General features: G+C 38.3%; 1 protein-coding gene across 1 annotated transcript in view; it reads left to right on the top strand.

Moving 5' to 3' along the window:
• The window catches only part of TAFA2 (TAFA chemokine like family member 2), a 183,942-nt gene that overhangs the window by 130,187 nt on the left and 33,256 nt on the right, over nt 1-20,499 (top strand). Inside the window, exon 2 of the mRNA XM_085323797.1 lies at nt 10,538-10,644. Within this exon, the coding sequence (XP_085179923.1) occupies nt 10,539-10,644 (106 nt within the window). The 5' untranslated portion in view covers nt 10,538. The remainder of the gene's footprint in view (nt 1-10,537; nt 10,645-20,499) is intronic.

The raw sequence follows: 20,499 nt of genomic DNA, 5'->3' as shown, positions 1-20,499 counted from the left end.
TACGTCTTCTTGAAGGACTGTAATTTGTTAGGCTCTCCGTGGGGAACCTCTGCTCCCTGGCGACTCCTGGCCTGTGGTTCTGTGCTGTTCACCGGGACGTGTGGACCTGCACCTCCTGAGCCATGGCTTTGGGAGACACCGCGCTCCGGGAAAACCTGTCGGTAATACAGTGCCTGGGAAAGGCAGGCACGGAGCCAGGAAAGTATCCAGTTTCTGCCACTTTTACAATGAATTGCACTTTCCTTTTGACGATAGAGTTGCTTGTAGATTAGGCAGTGCTCAGCGTGAAAAAGGACAGCAAAGCTCTTGTCTTTAATTTTCTGTATTGAGAGACAAGGGATTTTCTGTGTTACAAAAGGAACAGTTTGCTGAGTAATTTAAARTTATTTATTCTGTTCTTTATGTTCTGAACTAGGAGGATGTGCTGCAAGTAGCTGCTCCTTGATTTTGGCAAGCAAGCTGCCCTTCCCTTTGCTGTGGTGTCATATTAGGAATAGTGGCCCTAAAATGCAGATTGGCAGATCTAGGTTCCACTTCTGAGGACCTCATGAGTGACATACAAGTCCCTTTTCACCTGCCTTTGATGTGTACTGAAAATGCTTTTGAATTTAATTGTGACCAAAAAAGCAGCTTCTCTAGGTATAAAATACTGATAATAATTATCTCCTTCCTCATGAGACTGCAAAGCTGTGTMTACATCAGCAAATAGTTTGTTCCTACAGAAGCAATGTTGGTGCACAKTATATTCATTTGGTGGAGAAGGACGTTATTTTACACTATCTCCAGTCTTGTTCCTAGAACTAAACATCCTTGAGCAGTTAAGATGCATTGGGTCTCCTCTTGGAGCTCATCTTCAGGTTTATTTTCATCCAAAAGGAATTCCRTTCATGTGCTCCAGAATTATTCCATGATGTGAACCAAAGCACAGTAAATGGAGACAACTGGGAAATTGTTTCAAGAGTATAGTCTCGATCCAGACTTAAATGCTGACATAGATAGACTCCTAAGAGTYTCTGATCCAGGGCACCAGAGAAACRTTATTATATTTATTGATTTGTGTTTTCATTCACATACCTTCTGCTGTTGTGTCACACTCACAAACCCCAAGCTACCTGTCATATAGCAGGARGATGGGTAGAGACTTCTAGAAAGCACGGGTTAGGACTGGCTTTGAACTCCTGGCCATATTAAAAAATCATTGCAAGGCTGACATGATACATGCCAAAGTGTGTGCACTGTTGCTGGTGATACATTTCCCTGGATGAAATTTAGGACTACATGGCCAATTAATCTCTTAGTGCTGGTACCCTTCAAAAAAGGTATTTGAAAGGAGGCTGGAAAATGTATTGTTTTCTTTTTTTCTTCCAWGGAGAATGCCATTTAGATATTTCTGCTATCCTTAAGCAAATCCTGATCTGACCTGAATTCAGTCCTAGCAAGCCACAGCAGGAATACTCTGAAGCTTTTTCAGTATCAACTGTTAATTAATATTTTCATCATTGTTTTATAACACTGATGAGGAAATAGAGATTGAGAGGAGACTGCAAAATTGTGTGGCATGTAGAATGGTTCTCAAGACGGCATCAATTATTATAGTCTGTGTCACAGGTTAGRCAACATATCAGCACCGGACAGCCCACTATTTGGTAAAATCCTGTGCACGGATGGARTACTTATCTACCAGTAAGTTAAGAATTCAGATTTTCCTTGTGTGCCCGTGTGGGCACACCTCTGTCAAGTACAAGGCTCTGTATCTGCGGAGATGGCCTGATTTCACATTCTGCTTCGCCACTAGTAGTTTAAGGTTGTTTGTGCAACCTGGCTTGTTTTCTATATCATCGCCCAGGCTGAAAGAACCCTTTCCCTATGCACTGGCCCCACAGTGGAGATTTTCATTATGTATTAAATCCACCACATGATATTTCGAAGGAGCCTGGCCCACCTTTGTCCCGGTCTGTTTTCTCTGAAAGTGATGCCTGTGGTGGCTGTGATGAACGAGTAGGTGTTAGGTCTTGCCATTAACAGGCAGCGTCTGTTCCAGCTGTGCTCCCACTGGGTTTGCTCCTTGTCAGCAGCTCTCGTGTCTTCCTAGTGCATTATGTGCGCTCTTAGGGTTATTTTGGTCACCACACAAGTTGGCTTCCCATTTTTCTGTGATTTGAACAACCTGTCCTTTTTGGTTTACACCTAAAACCTTATCTTAAAGTGTGGMCCAAAATGTGTAGGAATCAGGTATATAACATAGACTGGGCTCAGACAAACCTATTATTTGTTGGAACTGCTACTCTATTGCCAAATATAATTGTCATGAAAATAGCTGAGGGGAACTTAGTCTGAGTCTTGCTTCTCTGCTCATCCACAGAGATCTATCTCAGTGTTTGTTGTCTGAAAAACTCTTTGGAATACCAAAATTTAAATTGGGAAGTTCAAACCTAAAACTGTAGTGGTAGTGATCTGAGCAGTTCATATGGACAGACTACACTTCAGTGTGGCAAGATCATGTAATATAACCAAAGTAGTACATCCACATTCTTGCATACAGGTAGGATTGCCCAAATTAGTCCTCTAATATTCCTTGAAACACATTCTGTTTAGGATGGTAATCATTTGAAATGGATTTAGTAATAACAGAAATTTAATTCCATGAATTTACATAYGTGAATACTTCAAATTTGGACTCAAATCCTTCTGTTTGTTTTCTTTTAAAACATCTAAAAATGTTTAATTAATTCTTGGAAGCACATAGTTTTTGTTTTCTATGTGTCCCNCCCCCCCCCCGAGGAATACAAGACTCCTTCATATCCTGATAATTTGTTTTCCATGGCTTTCATGAATATGATTGACCAGAATTGTACAGATAATTCTAGGTGACAGTTTAAGAAACTATASAATAGTTCTTTCCTGTCTTTTCAGAATAATTTATCTACAGGACTTACCTTTTTCACAGCCATGTCATATCACATTCATACTGATGGATCTCTAGTAATCAGAGAGTATAACCAAGTTACTCTTTACAACAGTTATTTCAAAAGATGAATTCCCAACTTGTTGCAGAAATATTATTAATCTCTGATACATCTTTTCAGTATTACTTGCTGTTATCGCACCTGGATCCACCTTTCAGTCTTGTAGTAATCCACAGTCTCCAGCTTAATGTATAAGTTCTGGAGTGGCACTGTAGGAAAAGCTTTATCTAAATCCAGACAAATTATATCTACTTCATTTCCTTGTCTAGAAAATCAGTTACCTTACCAAAAAAGCTGTCAAGTTAGTCTGGCACAATATACCATTGGAAAAACTGTGCTACGTTTTATCCCGTGTTCTATTTACTTCTCTGTCTTTAATTTATCTTTTTCTTCAAAGATTGCTCTAAAGTCTTACAAACTAAAGGGTTTAAGGGGCTTAAGCTTGCCCAGATCATTTTTGTCCTTGCTTTAAATATGGGCACTTCAGCTGCCGCTCACAACTAATATTTGATACTCCCTCTGCCTTGATAGATTAGGAAGCTTATCTTTGCCACTGTAATGGCATTTATGGAATCACACTATACTTAGTGATTCAGGTCTCAATGAGACATTTTCTTCAAAGCCCATTGAACTGTTATCCCTGTTATTCTTTTTTTTTCCTTTCTGTTAAACTTTTGATAAGTTAGTAAGATATGAATGAAGAAATTTAAATAACCATCAGCAAAAGGTTCACATGTAAGATATGAGCAAATACTACTGCCGTGATGATTAAATGAATTGATAGTACCCCCTACAACTTAAAATCCCTTAAGCACAGGAGTACAGAAAGAAAGATTTCAAAGTGGCATAATAATATCAGAGGAAGTTATGTGAATTGGAGCCTAAGTTCTTTCTACTACTGAACTCCTAATCATGAGATTAGATATTTTACAAGTRTCTAGAACATCACTGGGCAAGATAAATATGCTAGAATTTTTTTGATTTTTAAATATTTTGTAATGCTTTATGTTAGGCACTTAAAAGCACACAGAAAAAACCTGTATGTACAGGTCTGATGCTAGATTATTACTTTTAATTTTATACTTRCATTTTCATAAATTCATAAAAGTACAGAATCTAATCTCCCATAAAAAGTCCTGATGTTTTCTTTTTGTGTTTTTGGTGATCTATCAGCATCAAAGTTCATCAGAAGAACACATTTTGGCCAGTCCTGATGAACTGACGAAGAAAGAAATTGTATATATACACAGTTAAATGTGTCTGTATTGTTTGAGCTGAAGCTGGCTAGGAGGATAGTGCACTTCTTGTTTACTCCTTCTGTGTTTTTTTTATTCCCTTCAGTTAGGTGTTGTATCTGAAAATTAATGAAGGTGAAAATTGCAGTCAATTGTGTCTACAAAGAATTGGTATTAATCTGGAAGCAAGGGAGATTAACACTGATAGTGGTTTAGAGGGAAAGCCATTCATCAGTACCATCTGAGTTTTCAAGGCAGTATCATCACAACCCTACCCTTTGGAAGAAAAAAAACATTTYGCCTAGAATCCCAGTAAAACATCTACAGATTTTAGCTGTGAGGCTGTATGAAGCTAGGTGCCTAAAGCATTTTATACTCTGGCAGTTTAAGAGCCGGGCTTATCAGATATTTGGAACAATAATATATATGTAAATTTTGCATCCAGCAGTGTGAGATACTGTAGGCATACGCAATTAACTGTATGTGCTTCTGTCTGTAGTATATAAAGAAAAAGGTTTTTGTTTCTTGCATATTTTCATATATTTTGTTTCTTTAAATTTTTTACATACTTGAGATATTTCCCTTTTCCAAAACTATCTCTTCTTATAAAAGTTCACTCTCTAATATATTTTCAGGAAAATCCATGTTGCGTACATTGATCTCTGTTTAGGAAAGTTTGTGCTTAACTAAGTATGTCTGAAGTCACACTGACTCCAATAAAAGATAAGTGTGGTCTTGCGTGATAATCATATGCRTAAGTACAGTCTTGAGGAAGGACTTGATGTCTTGAGTCTTCATGCAGTAACCTTTTAAAAACCCTCCTTATGGCATTGACCCTAAAATTCTGCATCCTGTGCCTGCTGGTACACCGCTACTTTCAGTAGAAATGACAATATTACCCGTATTGATCTGCCAATAATCTTTCAATTATTTCTGACTATTTCCTGATAGCACATCTCAGCTTCCTGGTGCTACTTACTCTGCTATTAGAGAATCCAAACTGGTAAATGACATTTTTTTGAAAAAAAAGCCACCACTTTTGCTTTGCCATATAGAGATTTCCTGCGTAACTCCTATGCAAGACCTGTGTGTTTTACTAGGCTAAATGCCCATTTTCTTTCTTTTCTTACCCACCTAGATCAAACAAAGCAGCTTCTGAGAACAGGTCTGTATTTTTCCCCCAGCTTCGTTTCAGAACCAGAAGGCACTTTGTGTCTGCTACAGGCCGTGATGTATGAAGCAGAAAGAAGATTGATTTTCACAAGCTACCTTGTACCTGAAGTAATGAGAGTGGCAAATTACTTGTTCACTGAGCAAACATGACAGGAATGTCATAGAGGGAATTTATATATATGCAAACACATAAGGGTCACATAGGTGTTACTTTTACAAAGTGACCTTATCCACCAGAGGGGCACTTTTAAATCTGCATTAGCTTACACCGGAAAGGCTAAATAAAGCTGCAAATACCTGCATTGCCTGGGATGTAAAAACTAAGACAACTAATATATAATGTAAGAATCAACACAGCACAGAACATAATTTAGATAGCTGCATTATTTTCTGTACAAGGGACGGTCCGAAGTGATTGCTACTACTGATTTAGGGTTTCCCTCAAGTYGAAAATAATGTACCTATTGTAAAAAGAAAAGAAAGAGAATTTGATACTAATTTTCTATCATAAATTTTTGTGTTTCTTAAACATTTAGTAAGGATTCAGCAGAGAAATAGGCATATACATCTCTGTGAATATGTGCATTCACAGGATATATGTGTTTGCAGAAGGCAAATGGATCTTACTGACACTGAAAGTTTCTAAATATGTAAAGCAGGAACAAATGAATTCTAAAAAGCTTCACAGAGGCTGATGTTTGTTTAAAAAAAAAAGGAAAAACAAAGAAAAATAACTATTTAACTCCTAGGAAACCAATGAGAATTTTATTTATATTTAAGCCCTTAAAAGAACAAAGGAAGCTATTATTTTTTTTACATTCTTTTCTTTCCTTCAACAGTAAAGATTACGTGTGGTTATGCTTCACTTAAAATAGGGCAGCAAGGCAATTTAGTACTGACCATACAACATAAGGTAATTCCCATGTGATTCTCCTCTCTTTCTAAACTGTTGGGAAGGTGGCTGWTCTCAAGCGCAGCAGCACAGGGGGAGGAAAGTAGAAGCTGGGAAGCTCCTGCGACAGAGGCTCCTGCATCGTTGCAGCGAAYATTGAGCGTGCACATCTGCACGTGCCAGGTTTAGTGCTGAATAGCTGGGCCCCTCCGCTGCTGGGAGGGCGCAGGAGGGCTATGAAGCAGCGATGGAGGGAGCTTGCACACACCTATTAGTATATTCACAGTTTGCTTTCCAGGAGCCACTGGGGACAGGGAGAAGCATTTCTGCTGACACACCAATCTGTGAAGCTTCTCTGCAGCATCAGATGTATTTTCTCCCTGAGAAAAAAATAAAATCAGTGGGTTTTTTTTAGCTATTTTTCTCTCTAATCTCAAAAATAGTGTAGCCCGTGATCCAAGAACACTGATGGGCTCATGGAGAACATGATAGTAGAAAGGAAAGGAAAGGAAAGTTCTGGAGCAAAAGCACTGAATTTGATGAATTTATTCACTGTGTGATGGTGTAAGTGAAGAGCTGGAAAAGCAGCGCAGTCGTCTCACTCAGCCACCACCTTCTTGGATTATGCTGCTGTCTTTTGTTTTGTTTTGAATRTGTGCCTGAAACCACAGAAGAAGCTACCTTTCCTTTTCCTGTCCCCTAAGCACATTGAAAAATGAACTCAGACATGGCAGTCTCTCATTTCCTTGTTTGAGTGAGAATGCTAAGAAATCATATGATTCATTTCCAATATTTGCAGGTTAGAACTGAGGGAAATATTTTTTTTATTCATAAAATTTATGCTTTTGTGTAAAACTGATTTTCAAATGTGAACATTTCCTATCACATCGCTATTCTCAGTTTTCTCCACCTCTGTCCTATGTAGCATTATTGAAGGCTGTAAGGACCATAGTGAGGGAAAGGTTCTGAAGAAAAGTAGGAAAGGAAGATGTCTCACAGGGGAAACCATTCAAGTTAATAGCCATAGTTTGTCTGTGCAGCTATGCATCACCTTTAGGAAAAGCAGACCTCATTTCAGACCTCATTTGTTCTATTTAACACAGCCTGTTATGTTAGTGTGATAACAGTATGACACAGAGGAGCATTGGTAATGAACTGAATTTCTTGGATTCACTCACCTGGCATGGATCAGAGTTGCAGCAGACTAATAGTTATTTTTCAAAGCTAAGGTCAAATGCTTTTTATTTTCAGTGCCTTCTTAGCGCTACATCTTGGACTACTTTGGAAACAGAAAATACTCAGCACCACAGTTTGGAAGTCCAGACAGAAAAACGCACACTTAGAGACTGGCTGTGCCTCAAAACCTTAGTGATTTTTGGCATTTGTGGTCAATTCTTGTTATCTAGCCGGTTGCCTGCTTTGCTGTTGAGATGAGTCTGTCCCACCTCCTTGAGTCTCTCTGACCACAAACCTGCCATTTTTTATTTCCATGGCTGGGTTGCTCCAGTGGGGCTTCTGCCTGTGTACCAGCACTGCCAGAAGCGTTCTCCCTTTCTCAAGGAGCTTCATACCTGCTTTTTGGCCATGCAGCTGTCCTTCTGTGCCTGCACTGAGTGTTGTGAATGGCCAACACGCACAACCTCAGGTCTAGTGCTATGCTGCCTAATCAGTTTGAAACTTGCCATCATCTCCTATTTTCTTCTTGTTCCAGCTGCTGCATGTTGYAAGTGGTTTAACTGCTGAGAGATTGGTTTTGTACTTCTGCTGATGGCCTCTGAGCCCCAATCTAGAACTGCTATTTCTGCTGACTTTTCTGTTAGCCTGTCCAATTGTGCCTATTAGGGGACAGCTAAAAGACAAAGTTATGATTTATGTTCTTCTAAAGGTAAATTCAATGAATAAGTAATGCAGAATAGTGCAATAGGCTTGTGGTGCAGAAAAGATGTATTGTTTTTTCAGGACTGGAAAACCTGGTAACAGCAACGATCCTAGATTTGCCATGTCAGAGCTGAAACTCTTCCTTTTCTATACAGTACAGCTCTTTCTATATTCAGCGGTGGCTTACTGCTCTCGGGTGCACTGGGCTATGGGCAGAGGTCTCCTCACTCTGCCACTACTCAGAGGGGCTGCTGTTCRCAGGCAGATAGGCTGGCTTTCTCTCTTTGCTGCTGCTGCTACTGTATTTCCTTGCATATTTGCATTTCTGCTGTGCATTTGCAGCCAGTCAAGTGAATCTGGCAACAGCAGAGAGTGCGGGAAGGAACTGCATTAGGGTCTACTTTGCTTAATGGTGCAAGTCCCCCTGGGTTTTGAATAGAGTTGGGTATGTGAGAAAGAAAGACTTGTTTTTAATGAGAAATGACTTAGCACCAGCATCATAACAGAAGTGTTGAAAGCATCTGGGAGTGAAAGAGTTAAATCATATCCTGTTCACAGAGACGGCTGTGAAACAACATATGCTGAATGTGCACTTCAGTTTATTTCTTTTTGTTCTTATTTGCGGTGACAAAGAACGTGTTTCCTTTTAGCTTTGAGTGCTTCATAACCCTGGAGTTGATGATGAATATACAGTTTACACTAAAGGAAGTGGAATCGTAGTGCAAGAAGGCATGACTCGATATGATTCACAGAGTGCTGTGACCTCTGCGGGGATTATTAATCAGTCAGACTTTCAGGGACATGTCCGCAATCTCAGATATAGCACTTGCTTACTCCTCTCTATTTTTTCCCTGATAACTGTGATATATGAACCTCTGGAAAACACTTCTGTCAAAGTATACTGGATTCTGTTTGCTCTGAAGTCAGATGTTAAGGAGTTTGGTACACTCCTCAGTGGGTTGTTAATTTGAGTCATAGTGTTTCGTTACACACAGCCTGGTGTGGAATCACCGGTATTTAACAAGCTCGCATCTATCTTCTGAAAAGTGAGKTTGACATTTCTGGGGGCAAAAGGTCTGATTATGAGTCTTGGGTGAGGGAAGAGGGGGCTACCTCACCAGGATGTCCTCTTAGAAAATATTTTGCTCAAAAGAAGGAAATTGCTCTGAAGGAATGAGATTTGGGACTTTGAACAGATTATTGGTTAATTCTGCATTATAGCACGGTTTGCCTTTCACAGATGTTGCTGCCCAAGATAATGTTGTACATGAGCAGAGCAGAAGAGAGAAAAAGAAATACTCTTTTTAATTCTTTCTGGCTTGTTATACATAACTTGATTGCATTTTTTTTTCTACTCAGAAGGAGAAGGCAGCCTAGCTTCAGGCATTGTAAAATAGCAATAATTTTGTTCAAGTGATTAAGTTTGCAGCTTTTGTAGTGTAAGTGATGTTCAATAGGCATCACCATCCTATTGACCTATCAGCAGAAACGTGACCGTCCTGCAGAACTGTCTCTTAGCCAGCTGCCTAGGGCTTTTCTGTAGAGAATGAAAAGTGAGATAAGGTTTCATTATTACGCCTCTTGCCACCTCTGCAGAACTGTAATCCTTAAGCACTAGAGTTTGTGTTGCTGAACTTGTCTTTTTGGCAGGTGGAGAGGCATTTTGTCTTTGAAGGAGGTTGCTGAGAAATAATCCATGTGTTACCTTCATGGTGGTTTGGTGACACAGTGAAAACATCATTGAGCGAGATGAGGATAGCTGTGTGCAGTTTCCCTTGGTGCAGTAAATCAAATCTTTTCATCATGCTTTGGATAGACAGAAAAGGGACTAGTGAATCTCCCTTATTTAAGGCCATATTTCCACACCTCTCATATCTCCCTAGATGGATTGTGCGTGTGGATGGGTTTGTATATGTGCCAGAAGTCTATTCAAAACCATCATCTTCTTGTGACATATAGCTAGAATCCAAAAAGACCTGCAATCCCCAAAGCTAAAAACTTCACTGCATGGAGCCGAGAAGGACCACATTGACCATGGCTGGTCCCAAATGCACTAGTGGAGCTTCACTGCCCAGCAAACCCTTCCTCCWTGACAACTTTTCTATTGCTGCATTTCTTTGGAGGCTGCTGTGGTTATGAACACTGCTTGCACCCTGGAAGAAACCTGAAACAGGGAGGTTTCTTATTTACTCTAGACGTTGACTTAGAGTTTGGGGGAATGCAGACAGACCAGGGAAAGAGGTGACACTGATGCTGTACGTGACGTACCTCACTTAGAGCTATGCAGAAATCAAGGTTTAGGGGTTGTCAACCAGGTACTTTTCAAAAGCACTGAATTCCCTTTAAGAAAAAAAAATAAAGAAATACTCATTTTTGTATATTTTTATTTTCAGGATGAATAAGAGATATTTACAGAAAGCAACAAAAGGAAAACTGCTAATAATAATATTTATTGTAACACTGTGGGGGAAATTAGCATCTGGTGCAAATCATCACAAAGGTAAGAAATTCTGCTCTGTTTTGCTATATTTTTGTATATGTGTCTCCTATCACCAAATTCAGAAGTATCCAGTTTATGGGACCTATTCTTCCTTATGCTTATTTGTGAATCCTGGTTCTAGTCCACAAATCAGTGTCAAGGGAGAAGAGTTTTCAGTGAACCTTTTTTTTTTTTTAATTTCCCTGAGAATTTAAGTATTTCAGTCCAGTTTTCAGCATTGTCTAATTTTAGCAACTTTTTGGTCATTTTTTAATGCTTGTGCAGTTGAAATGACGGTAAAGTTGACAGTAAAAGAGGATGGTAAAGTTGAAAAAACAAATAATTAAAAACGCCTCTCTCCTAAAAAGAGATACCTCAAATAGTACCTATATGTGCTGCAGATGAATTCCTGGAATGAGTCGTGGAAGGAAATAGTCTTTAGTATCACGAATGCTGTATGTGAAAAGGCAACTTTGTGGAGAATGTGTGCTGAATACAGTTGTCTGTTTGATCACTGAAAAAAGACCTTTGCTTTCCAGTATTGCCTGTCACCTTGTGCATGCCAGTGCTTCGTCTAATACTGGACCAGCAATTCTAGTRACTTTGACAATGTGGAATTTGTTTCCTTCTGGCTGTTCCAGCCCCTAAAATGTGTACATACAAGGCTTGACAATGTCTAGATGCCTGTAAAAAGCTCTCCTTTCCTATTTTCTTTCCTCTTTTTGGTGTGTGGCTGTGTGTGGCTGTGGGCCCCTAATGCAAGGGACAAGCTCCCAAGATTCTTGAATTAATATCTTCTCAYAGGCAACTATAACTTAAAATATGTGATGTACAGTATAATTTGATTTTAAAATTCATTCCTCATCTTTGTCTCGTGTCTGTTGACTGTTCGCTCTCCTATTCCAAATGGAATAAGCTGTATCAGCTTCAGTAAATTAGGTGYGGGGTATGAACATTACTGAGTGCTAAGGAGTTAAATATCAGGGAATGATGCTAATAAAACAAGTCAGTCCATCTCTCTATGTTAATTTACATTTTATAATGTTCTCTCTCCTGTAGGATTTTCTGAGCAGTTATTTTATATACCTATCTGCTAGATGTTTTTCTGCTGTGTGGAGATATTTTTCTTTGAGATATCTCACCGGTTAAAGACTTCAGGATGCAGAGACTCGTTCCACAAAAATCTCTTGTGAGTTGTGATTTGGCTGCAGACAAAACAGGTTCTGATGTGATGCTGCAGGCCACTGGAGGTGGCCATCATGTCAGATGGGATCTGTGCTGCCACCCTTTACTCAGCCTGTTACCCCCTGGAACGAGGATATGGGTTTGTACTGTGGCTTTTGGTTTGGTTCGTTCGTTGGAAAAGAGCCAAAGTATCGCAGCCTGGATTCAGACTTCTTTTGTATTTGATTATCTTTCTTTAAAAATCAAAAAGCCCATATCCAGATCATTTTCATTGCATCCACAAAGGCTGGCCAGGCTGTGTTTGCCTCAATCCAATTTAAACTTTGCCAAACTGTTTACCTTCTTTTTAAAAACTGATGAATAAAAGCTGTCACCTAGTATTTCATGGGAAAAAGATAATCTCAAGGACTTTTGAGGGAATTAGTGCTTCAAAATTGAGAATCAAATGATCCCCCACCAATTTTAGCTTTTTAGATGTATTCATGCAGAGGAAGCCCCAGCAGAGCTATACTATTTATTATCTGGACATTACTTGGCATTTTGAGCCCCAGCCTTAGAGCAGAAATAACTTGAAAAATATTAAATTTGATGTTTTTAGATTAAAAATATGCACACAAGCCCCCCTATAAAAACAGCTTACTAGCCCTAGGGACTTCTTTGCATTCCTATAGGGTTCTTCTTTTTCTTTAAGTTATAACTTTTCAGATCTTTAGCAAAAATATATGAAGAAGTCTTGCAGGGAACAATAAAAAGAAAAAACATGACTTGAGTGTTTAATTTAGAAAAGCAAGTATTGTACATGCTCAGGTTCTTTTAGAAAGAAAAAATATGCAGAAGGATTTTGGCTTGTGGATTTAGTAGGTCTGCAGAGCAGCTGCACTCGTCATATACGAGGGGATTTTTTTTAAGGCAGAAATCATAGTTAGGCAGCTCAGCTACCATTCATTTCAAAAGAAACTGAGGGTTTAACTTCTCATTGTGCCAAAGAAAATCTTCCCCCTACTCTACTAACAGAAAAGGAACTAAGGTACAGTCAAGAACTTGACACTCTTCACCTTTTAAAATACACCTTTTAAAATGCAACAACTTCCAAATACTGAGAAAAGTGAGAGTTTCTTCAGTGATAATGATCCCTTGCATCATTAATCTTCATTTACAGAAGTCTCTACCAACATACTGACATGACAAATTCTAATGACTTTGAAGGAGCCCCTACAATTTCATAGATCAATAATCTACATTTAAACAGATCTTTACTTTCCTATTGACTTAAGTCATATTATGCRTGAGTTGCATCAATTCTTAAACCCTTTTCTTTTCTCTGAAGGCTACTGTAAAAGAAAAAAAAAAGAAAAAGAAGAAGGAAAGGTCATTAATGTGTGAAAAAATTGTTTAATGAGCATGCTGCTCTTCAGACAGACTTCAGCAGTGATTTAAACATCTGATTTTGACAAGACCATCTCTAGGTTTATTGCACTTAYTTCAGGGATATGTCACAGATGAGAAATTCCAGGTCAGTAGCAAGAAAAACGAAGGTCCAGGCGAGGCATGTAGGACCAGACTCTGAGACCCAGGCTGAAGCCGCAGCCACTAACGTTAMAATCTTGCATTTTAGATTAGCACTCTTTAGTGTCAGATGAGTGGTAGGTAGATCTATCCATTCTGTTAAGAAGCCCGGTTTGGAGATGCTTACGTTCCCTTGTTACCTTGGCTGATTGTTACAGGTTCATCAGTCCGGACTGAAAGTCTAATCACAGAAAGAGATGAGRGCTCACAGACTTTAAAACAAAATGCAAAGCTCACGAGCTCACTTTTTCTCACAGTAGGATTGTGAGTTGGCYTGTGTTGTCCGTGTGTGTGTACACTCTTGTATTCCATTTATCCTATCTTCTAAAAAGAAACAGTAATTCTGCTTTTTCCTTTACACTTTTTTGGGGGGCTCTGGTAYTACAGTGATGTGTGCCTTACCTGAGCCTGCGTGTCTACAGATCAGTCTGCAGTACTAGATACATTTGTGCCGCGGTAGCTGTGTACAAGACAAATAAAGAATGGAATATCAATCTCCAAAAGGATGTTGTCAAGGTTATGCATCTAAAAACTGATCTACCTCGAGGGTGGCTCTAACTGAAAGACTTTTACTCCAAGAAATCCATAAGGGCATTTTATTATCAGGCCGATCCTGATCCTTCTCCTCCTCACTAGCCCTCGGAAAACAAATAAACTTGTGCAAATATATAGTGTTCACTGACAGAGATGGCAGGCAGGCATCAGTTCAGCATCACTGCTTGTTTGCTATTTCTATCATAGGGAACATGAATTGATTTGGTGAACATTGTATCACAACTCATTTTTAAGGATTCAGCTAGAAGGAATGGTCCTTTTGAGAAAGAAATATACTGACAGCCCCTAATAGGCACTCTTTTTTAAGCAAAAGGCTACTGTGAGATGCAGTTCCTACCCTACAACTAAACACTCTCTCAGAATTAGGACTTTGAACATTTGTGATTAGGAAAGAGCTTTTTTTTACACTCATAATGCCATAAAGTGATCTAGCTAAAAAATTAACGATGGTTTTGAATCTGAGTGTAGTCTAATAAACTTCACAATGCAAAACAACAAACATTTTATTGAATTTTAACACCACCGGACAATTTTCTAAAAATACTCCTAATCATGAACTTCTACTTTCCAGAAGAAATTTGTTACTCAACCAGAAATCACTCCAGGTAGATAAATAAAGCAATTGATGATTTTTGGACTTAATAGATGAAATTGATAATTTATTTTCATTAAAAAAATGTGCAAAGACTCATTCAGCTAATATTGATCATATAGTTAAAACATTTTTTAAAAAAAGTATGATTATACTCCTTTTAAACTTGCCATATTGTACATATACATGTAACTTGTAACATGYTGTACATGTACATATACAAGGTTTTTGATGAGACTGCAGTTAGTATGTAGCCTGACTGCTAGTAGGCTTGGGTGTAAGATTTAGTCTCGGAAAACTCTGTATGCTTTTCTGATGTGGAATTGCTACTTCTCCATGTCTGTTGACTTGCAGTATATTAGATAGAAGTTTGAGGAAATGTCTTGCTATTCATAAGGAGAAAACGAATCTTGGTTCCTYCTTGCAGAGGAGCAGCTATTCTAAAGTCCAATTGAAAAAAAGAGCAACTAAGCCTTTGCTKCTGCTAAAAYGATGGCAGGAARAGGATCTGAACAAAATGTCGGATGAACAAAGGTGAAATTTCACTCAAATTCCCACCTCCAGCCCCAGTGAGATAGTTAATAGAGACTGCTATTTAAAAGATAATATTTGGTATTAAAACCGTATTGAAATAAATAAGGCCAGTTTGTGCRAGAAGATTATCCTTTCTAATTAGATTACCCTTCCTGCATACATCTGCCTCTCTTAGCTGCCTTGCTGGGGCAGGAGCACTGCTGATATCAGTGTTGTGATCAGGTGGGACATGGTCGCTACCACACCTGTGCCTGAAATTTGGGTGATATGAAGCAAGATACCCAACTGTGGCAGTAATGTGCTCCTGCTTTCAGGTGGTTATGATTTTGACTTGGGCGGACCTTCCTTCATTAGTGGTCGTTCTCCCTGATCACAAGGTTTCTTTTGTTCTGTGAAAAGAGTACAAACAAGATGTGCAGGATAGTCATGACAGGTCTAAGCAACTGGCCAAAAATGTTAAGTTTTTGTAGAACTGAGTCAGAATTGCAGTTTAGTTATATATAATATATATAATTATTATTCCTAAGCACCTTATTTTACCCTATATATAGTTAAAAATAGTACCTATCTTACAARTATCTTTGAATGACTCATCATTGCAAGAAATCCATAAGGGATAAGGTCAGCCCTGCGTGACCCTCTGCACTGTGGAATTGATTTGTTCTGAAGAGAGTTAATATAGCACTTTGTTAAAAGGTGGGCAATGACCTGTGTGCGTTCTCTCAAAGCCCTCCTACCTGTTTCATGCGCAAGGGACAAAATTCGCTGGTGAGTTAGGGCACCTGCTTAGATGGCTTAATGTCTTATGCCGTATTCATTGCTCCTTTACATCTCTAGAGTGGCACAAGAGACTTGAGGCATACTAGTGTAATGCTTTGCAAACTGTCGGTGGTGTGAATTGTGCTTTAAAGATACAGTTAGTTGATCCTTTGACTCTTGCAATAGATTTTCTTCTAGCCAAACTTTCTTCTGTCAGTTATCCTCTGACTGACATTCGTATAGCTACCTGTGTGTAACTCTATTATTATGCATGTGCTTCCATGTTCAGCACGGATGTTATTTAACATCTAGTTCCAATATGCACTTCCTGGGCAAAATMTTATCATCAGAAGTATCATACATTACAAGCACGGGTACACGTACCTTGGAAGTTTAATAAAAATGATACCTAGGTGGAGAAGCTTCTCAGTGCTGATGAATAGTTCTGATTATTTGTCTTCCTGATTTGCTGTTTGCTGTACATTTTAAATCTGAAGCAGCAGAGTGGAAGAATGATTGTTTGCCTTGTGCTGACTGCTTGCTTCAAACCAAGTGAAACCATCTTGAGTGGTCTGGGAGAAAGGCTCCTGAGGGCATGTTTGGTCAGGTAGAAAAGGAGAGACCAGCTTGCAAGAAGCCTACAGCAAGAGCAAAGACTGGGAGACTGCTGAGAAGATCAATGAGCAGACAAGCAGCTAGGCTTAGGAAGTGATGGAAAAAAATGGATCTTAAGGAGCCAGAGGCAACTGTATGTGGGGTTTYTGGTCTGAGGGCAGCCTTGGACAGAAGAGCCAATGCCACATGCTCATAGAGGGCAGATTTGTTTACTGGTTCTTCTATTTCTGTTCAGCTTTATTCTGCACCACTGAGTTTTCTCTGTTTTAAAGTATGTTTTTGAGTTTATATAATGATGATTTTGGATTCAAAGTCCTGCTGAAGTTTTGCCTCTACCTTTGTCCTTCCTATTGAAGATTTTTCACTACGTAGAATGCAGCACTGATAAAGCAGAAATAGAGGATGTTTACATTAAATGTTAAAACCAATAATTGGTTCTTGGTGCAGAAGACAGAAACCAGATCAAAGAAATCCCTTCTTCCACCTAAGCGGTTTAACCACTAGATAACCACGCATTCCTTCTTGTTCGCCTTCCTTCTTGAAGGAGTCCTGCTGGAGGTAATGACATTCTTTGGGGACACAAGAAGTGCAGTTTGAGTCTCTCTGAGCTGAAGGGGGTATTGAATGTGAATCTCCTACTTTCATAATATGTACTYTAATGGAAAAGGTATGCAGCAACAGTACCATTACTTCATCAGTTTGAGCKTTTTTAAAGTGTCTATACCATAATATGTGGTAAGAGATTTGACCCTGTGGGTAAATCTTAGCTGTTCAACATGCATCTTGTGGATATGTGGGCCTATCAAAATGTGTAAAATTTGTTCTGCGTATTGCCARGTTCTTGGCTAGTAGGAGAAAATCATCAAATATTTATGTGAGGGAAACTGCAAACAAGCACAGAAATATATGTAGATGCTTTAGGAGCTACCAGGTAAAGCTGGGAGAACTCTAAGGGTCCGTCCAAATATTAGATGGAGGCATCCGTTCTTCTCTTGTTCTTCTCCTGTCAGTACTGTTTCTTCAAAATCTTTTGTCATATTTGTTAAATGTATTCAAACATGGATAATATTATCTCTTGTGGAAATTGTCCCAGAGATAGATTCTCTTAAACAAGAAAGCTTTGTCTGCAGCTTTCACAAACTTAATTCTGGGTGTAATTAATGTTTAAATATAGAAACAAAGGAATATGATAGTCATTTTACTAGGCAAGGGGAAGAAAGCTATTAGATGTGCTTATCTAGCTTCGGCATTAATTGAAAATTTCAGTTATATCAGGATCAGAACTTGATCCTCAAATTGCCATTTACTTGAAGATAAATTAGAACACCAGTCAGTCAAACACTTTCATATCAGTATCTGTCATTACAATCTAAAATGTTAATACAATATCTGTTAGAATTCAGTAGATAACATTTCGTGGCCTTTTGCCAGACCATAATAAAAGAAATAATTCTCTCCTGTTGCCAAAATGCCAATAGCCATGATGGTTCAGTGGGACATAGGTGCAATCAAGAAAATAGCAGAGTTATGCCTGTTTATTCTCTGCCTTGCTGGCTCCGTCACAGTAAAYAGTAATGCCTAGCTATTTTGTGCCTATTCTCATTGCCAGCTTGAGGATTAAATTTGCTGTCCATAAGGCACCCATGGAGAGAGATGGTGGAGAGCTGCAATAGGATATCATGCATTTTCCTTTATACTCATCAATTAAAAATATTTCTGTTTTGCAAGAATTATAATTTCTTGATGCTCTTCTAGGACAAATAAAAATGAATTGCATAAACTTATTTTGGGCCTAATCCTGTAATATCAGTGTGAAATTTTTATTACCTTTCCATGAATAAGTACATACAATCTCTTCTGTATACATTTAAAATTTGTGTTGCAGTGGACAAGGAGATGGTAGTGTAAAAGATTATAGTCTTGTAAAAGCTATATACTTAGTTTATTTTACAGTTAGAAATGCCAGACTTTTTMACATTTTTCRGTGCTTTTATTTATTAATAATGTTATTTTCCCTTGATGAGCTAGCTCAGCAGTCAGCAATATTACATTCTTTAGCTGATTTCCATATTGGAAGATTAAGCTTTCCCTTCCTTTTTGTTCAAAAAATATTGTAAGGCGTTAGGGCTGATAAAGCAGGGTGCTATGTTTATTCTGTTGTTACTTCCTCTCAGCATGAGTAAACATATTGGCAGGTCCATAATTTTGGAATAAGATCTACTTTTCCAATTTCATAATTTTTGGTTTAAAATTACTACTGTTGATTTGTTATGTATTCTAAATAATGCATTCAACTAGATTCCTTTATTCTCAAACCTGAGAAAAGAGAGTGCTTATGTTATGATGCCACAGTTTTGATTAAACCGATAAAAATAAATTGAAAAGTTTTTTAGCCCCCTAGGTAGTTATCCTCATTCAATTAGTCTCGTTTTAATGGCACCACTTTCTTGAAACTGATGATCAGAATTTTTCCTATTGTTTTGTTAATTTGTTACATGCTAAATTAATATGGAACATTCATTTGAATCTGAATACTAATTGTTATTGGAATTCATGTTGTTAGCATTTTCAGATTGAAAATATTATTTCTCTGGGTTGACAGTTATAGTATAAGTTTCTCATTTGCCTAAATATAAATTGTAACATAGATAATGTCTCAAATCAAATTTTCCTTAGAGTAGAAAAGGAAAGAGGTCAATGTTAGATGCAACTGTGATCAGGGCAGAAGAAAAAAAAGGAAGAGGAGCATATACCATGCATATGCTGGTATACACTGCACACCCATRTTAAATCATCCTACTCAAAGACAAGAGAGGKTAAGGCATTTGTGCTTCGAAAATTTCATCCCAATTGGAGAKAATTTCTATAGCATCCAGAGGATATGTTAATCCACCTTTTGTCCGCATTAATTTTCTGCTGATGATGTCTAAAGTCTATGCCCTTCTCTCTTGACACTATTCACTGAATTTACTCTGTACCAGTGTGATTACTTGTACAATGTCATATTTTAGAACAGATGCTCTTTAGTCATACAARTGCTAAAGACACGTTCAGAAACAGACAGCTATTTTGGGGAATAGTTTAAGAAAAATCCTTTAGGTGCTTTTGGGTTGTGATYTATAAGGTTTCTTTCTGAACCGAAGTTTTTAATTATCTTTAGAGGTACAGGAGGAGGAGAGTTTTACCATTTTAATGCTCCTTAAGACAATCTTCACTGTAGTGGAGAGTCGTGAATGGGTCTCATCTGTTCTAAAAATCAGGGTGTAGGTCTGAGCCCAAGCTACACAAAACAACAGCCCCAAGACAGCAGAGCCTGTCTCTGTGCATGCATAAATGCTTGCCTTTGCATGCAAAGTTATGAGGGACTTGGAAGAAAGAGAGAAGTGTAAAGTCATCAGTGATGAAATAACTTTTTGTGGATCTTTTCAGCATTTTTAAAATGCTTATCATTTATTTATGGGAGCTTTACAAAATACTGGGTGCTTTTCAAACATAACTGAAGACTYAAGGGATTTTTCACAACATCTGGTTTAGGCATCTCACTTGGATGCTCTGAAATACCCTTCAGAGTGCCTTTCTTGCACAGACTGGGAATTCAAGCTTTCAGTCTAGGTGCTCTGAATTGCACCTCAGTTTCCCAAAAGTATATAATGTGGATACTTCCCTGAATTTGTATACCGACGTGCTTGCAAACTATTGAAAACCTTTGGAACTTCTTTCTCCTGTTCCGGAGTCATAATGCCCAAATAAAATTGTAAAGATCTTATTTTATTGCTGCTGTTCATATGGAATCTAATCTTGCATTTCAGAAGTCAATGGAATTTTGTCTGTGATAGATTCATTTATATCTGTATGTCATTTCTGCAAATGTCATTTTGTTTTGTGAAAAAAAGTTTTGATTTTAAAGCTTGGATTTGGCACCTTTGTTCCCTATCTCCTTATTAAACTAAAATACACAAAAACACAAACATACAGAAGAATTTTTGAAAGCTACAGAGGGGTATTACTGCATTTTGATCTTCCAATTAAAATGTGGAAACACCATTTGAAAGAGAGGTGACTGTGACCAT

The sequence above is a fragment of the Rhea americana genome, unplaced genomic scaffold (genome assembly GCF_003343005.1).
Source record: "Rhea americana isolate MKP2758 unplaced genomic scaffold, rheAme1 scaffold_88, whole genome shotgun sequence".
Classification (NCBI taxonomy): Eukaryota; Metazoa; Chordata; class Aves; order Rheiformes; family Rheidae; genus Rhea; species Rhea americana.
Note: the sequence above shows the minus strand (reverse complement) of the source record. Positions and strands in the feature narration are given on the sequence as shown.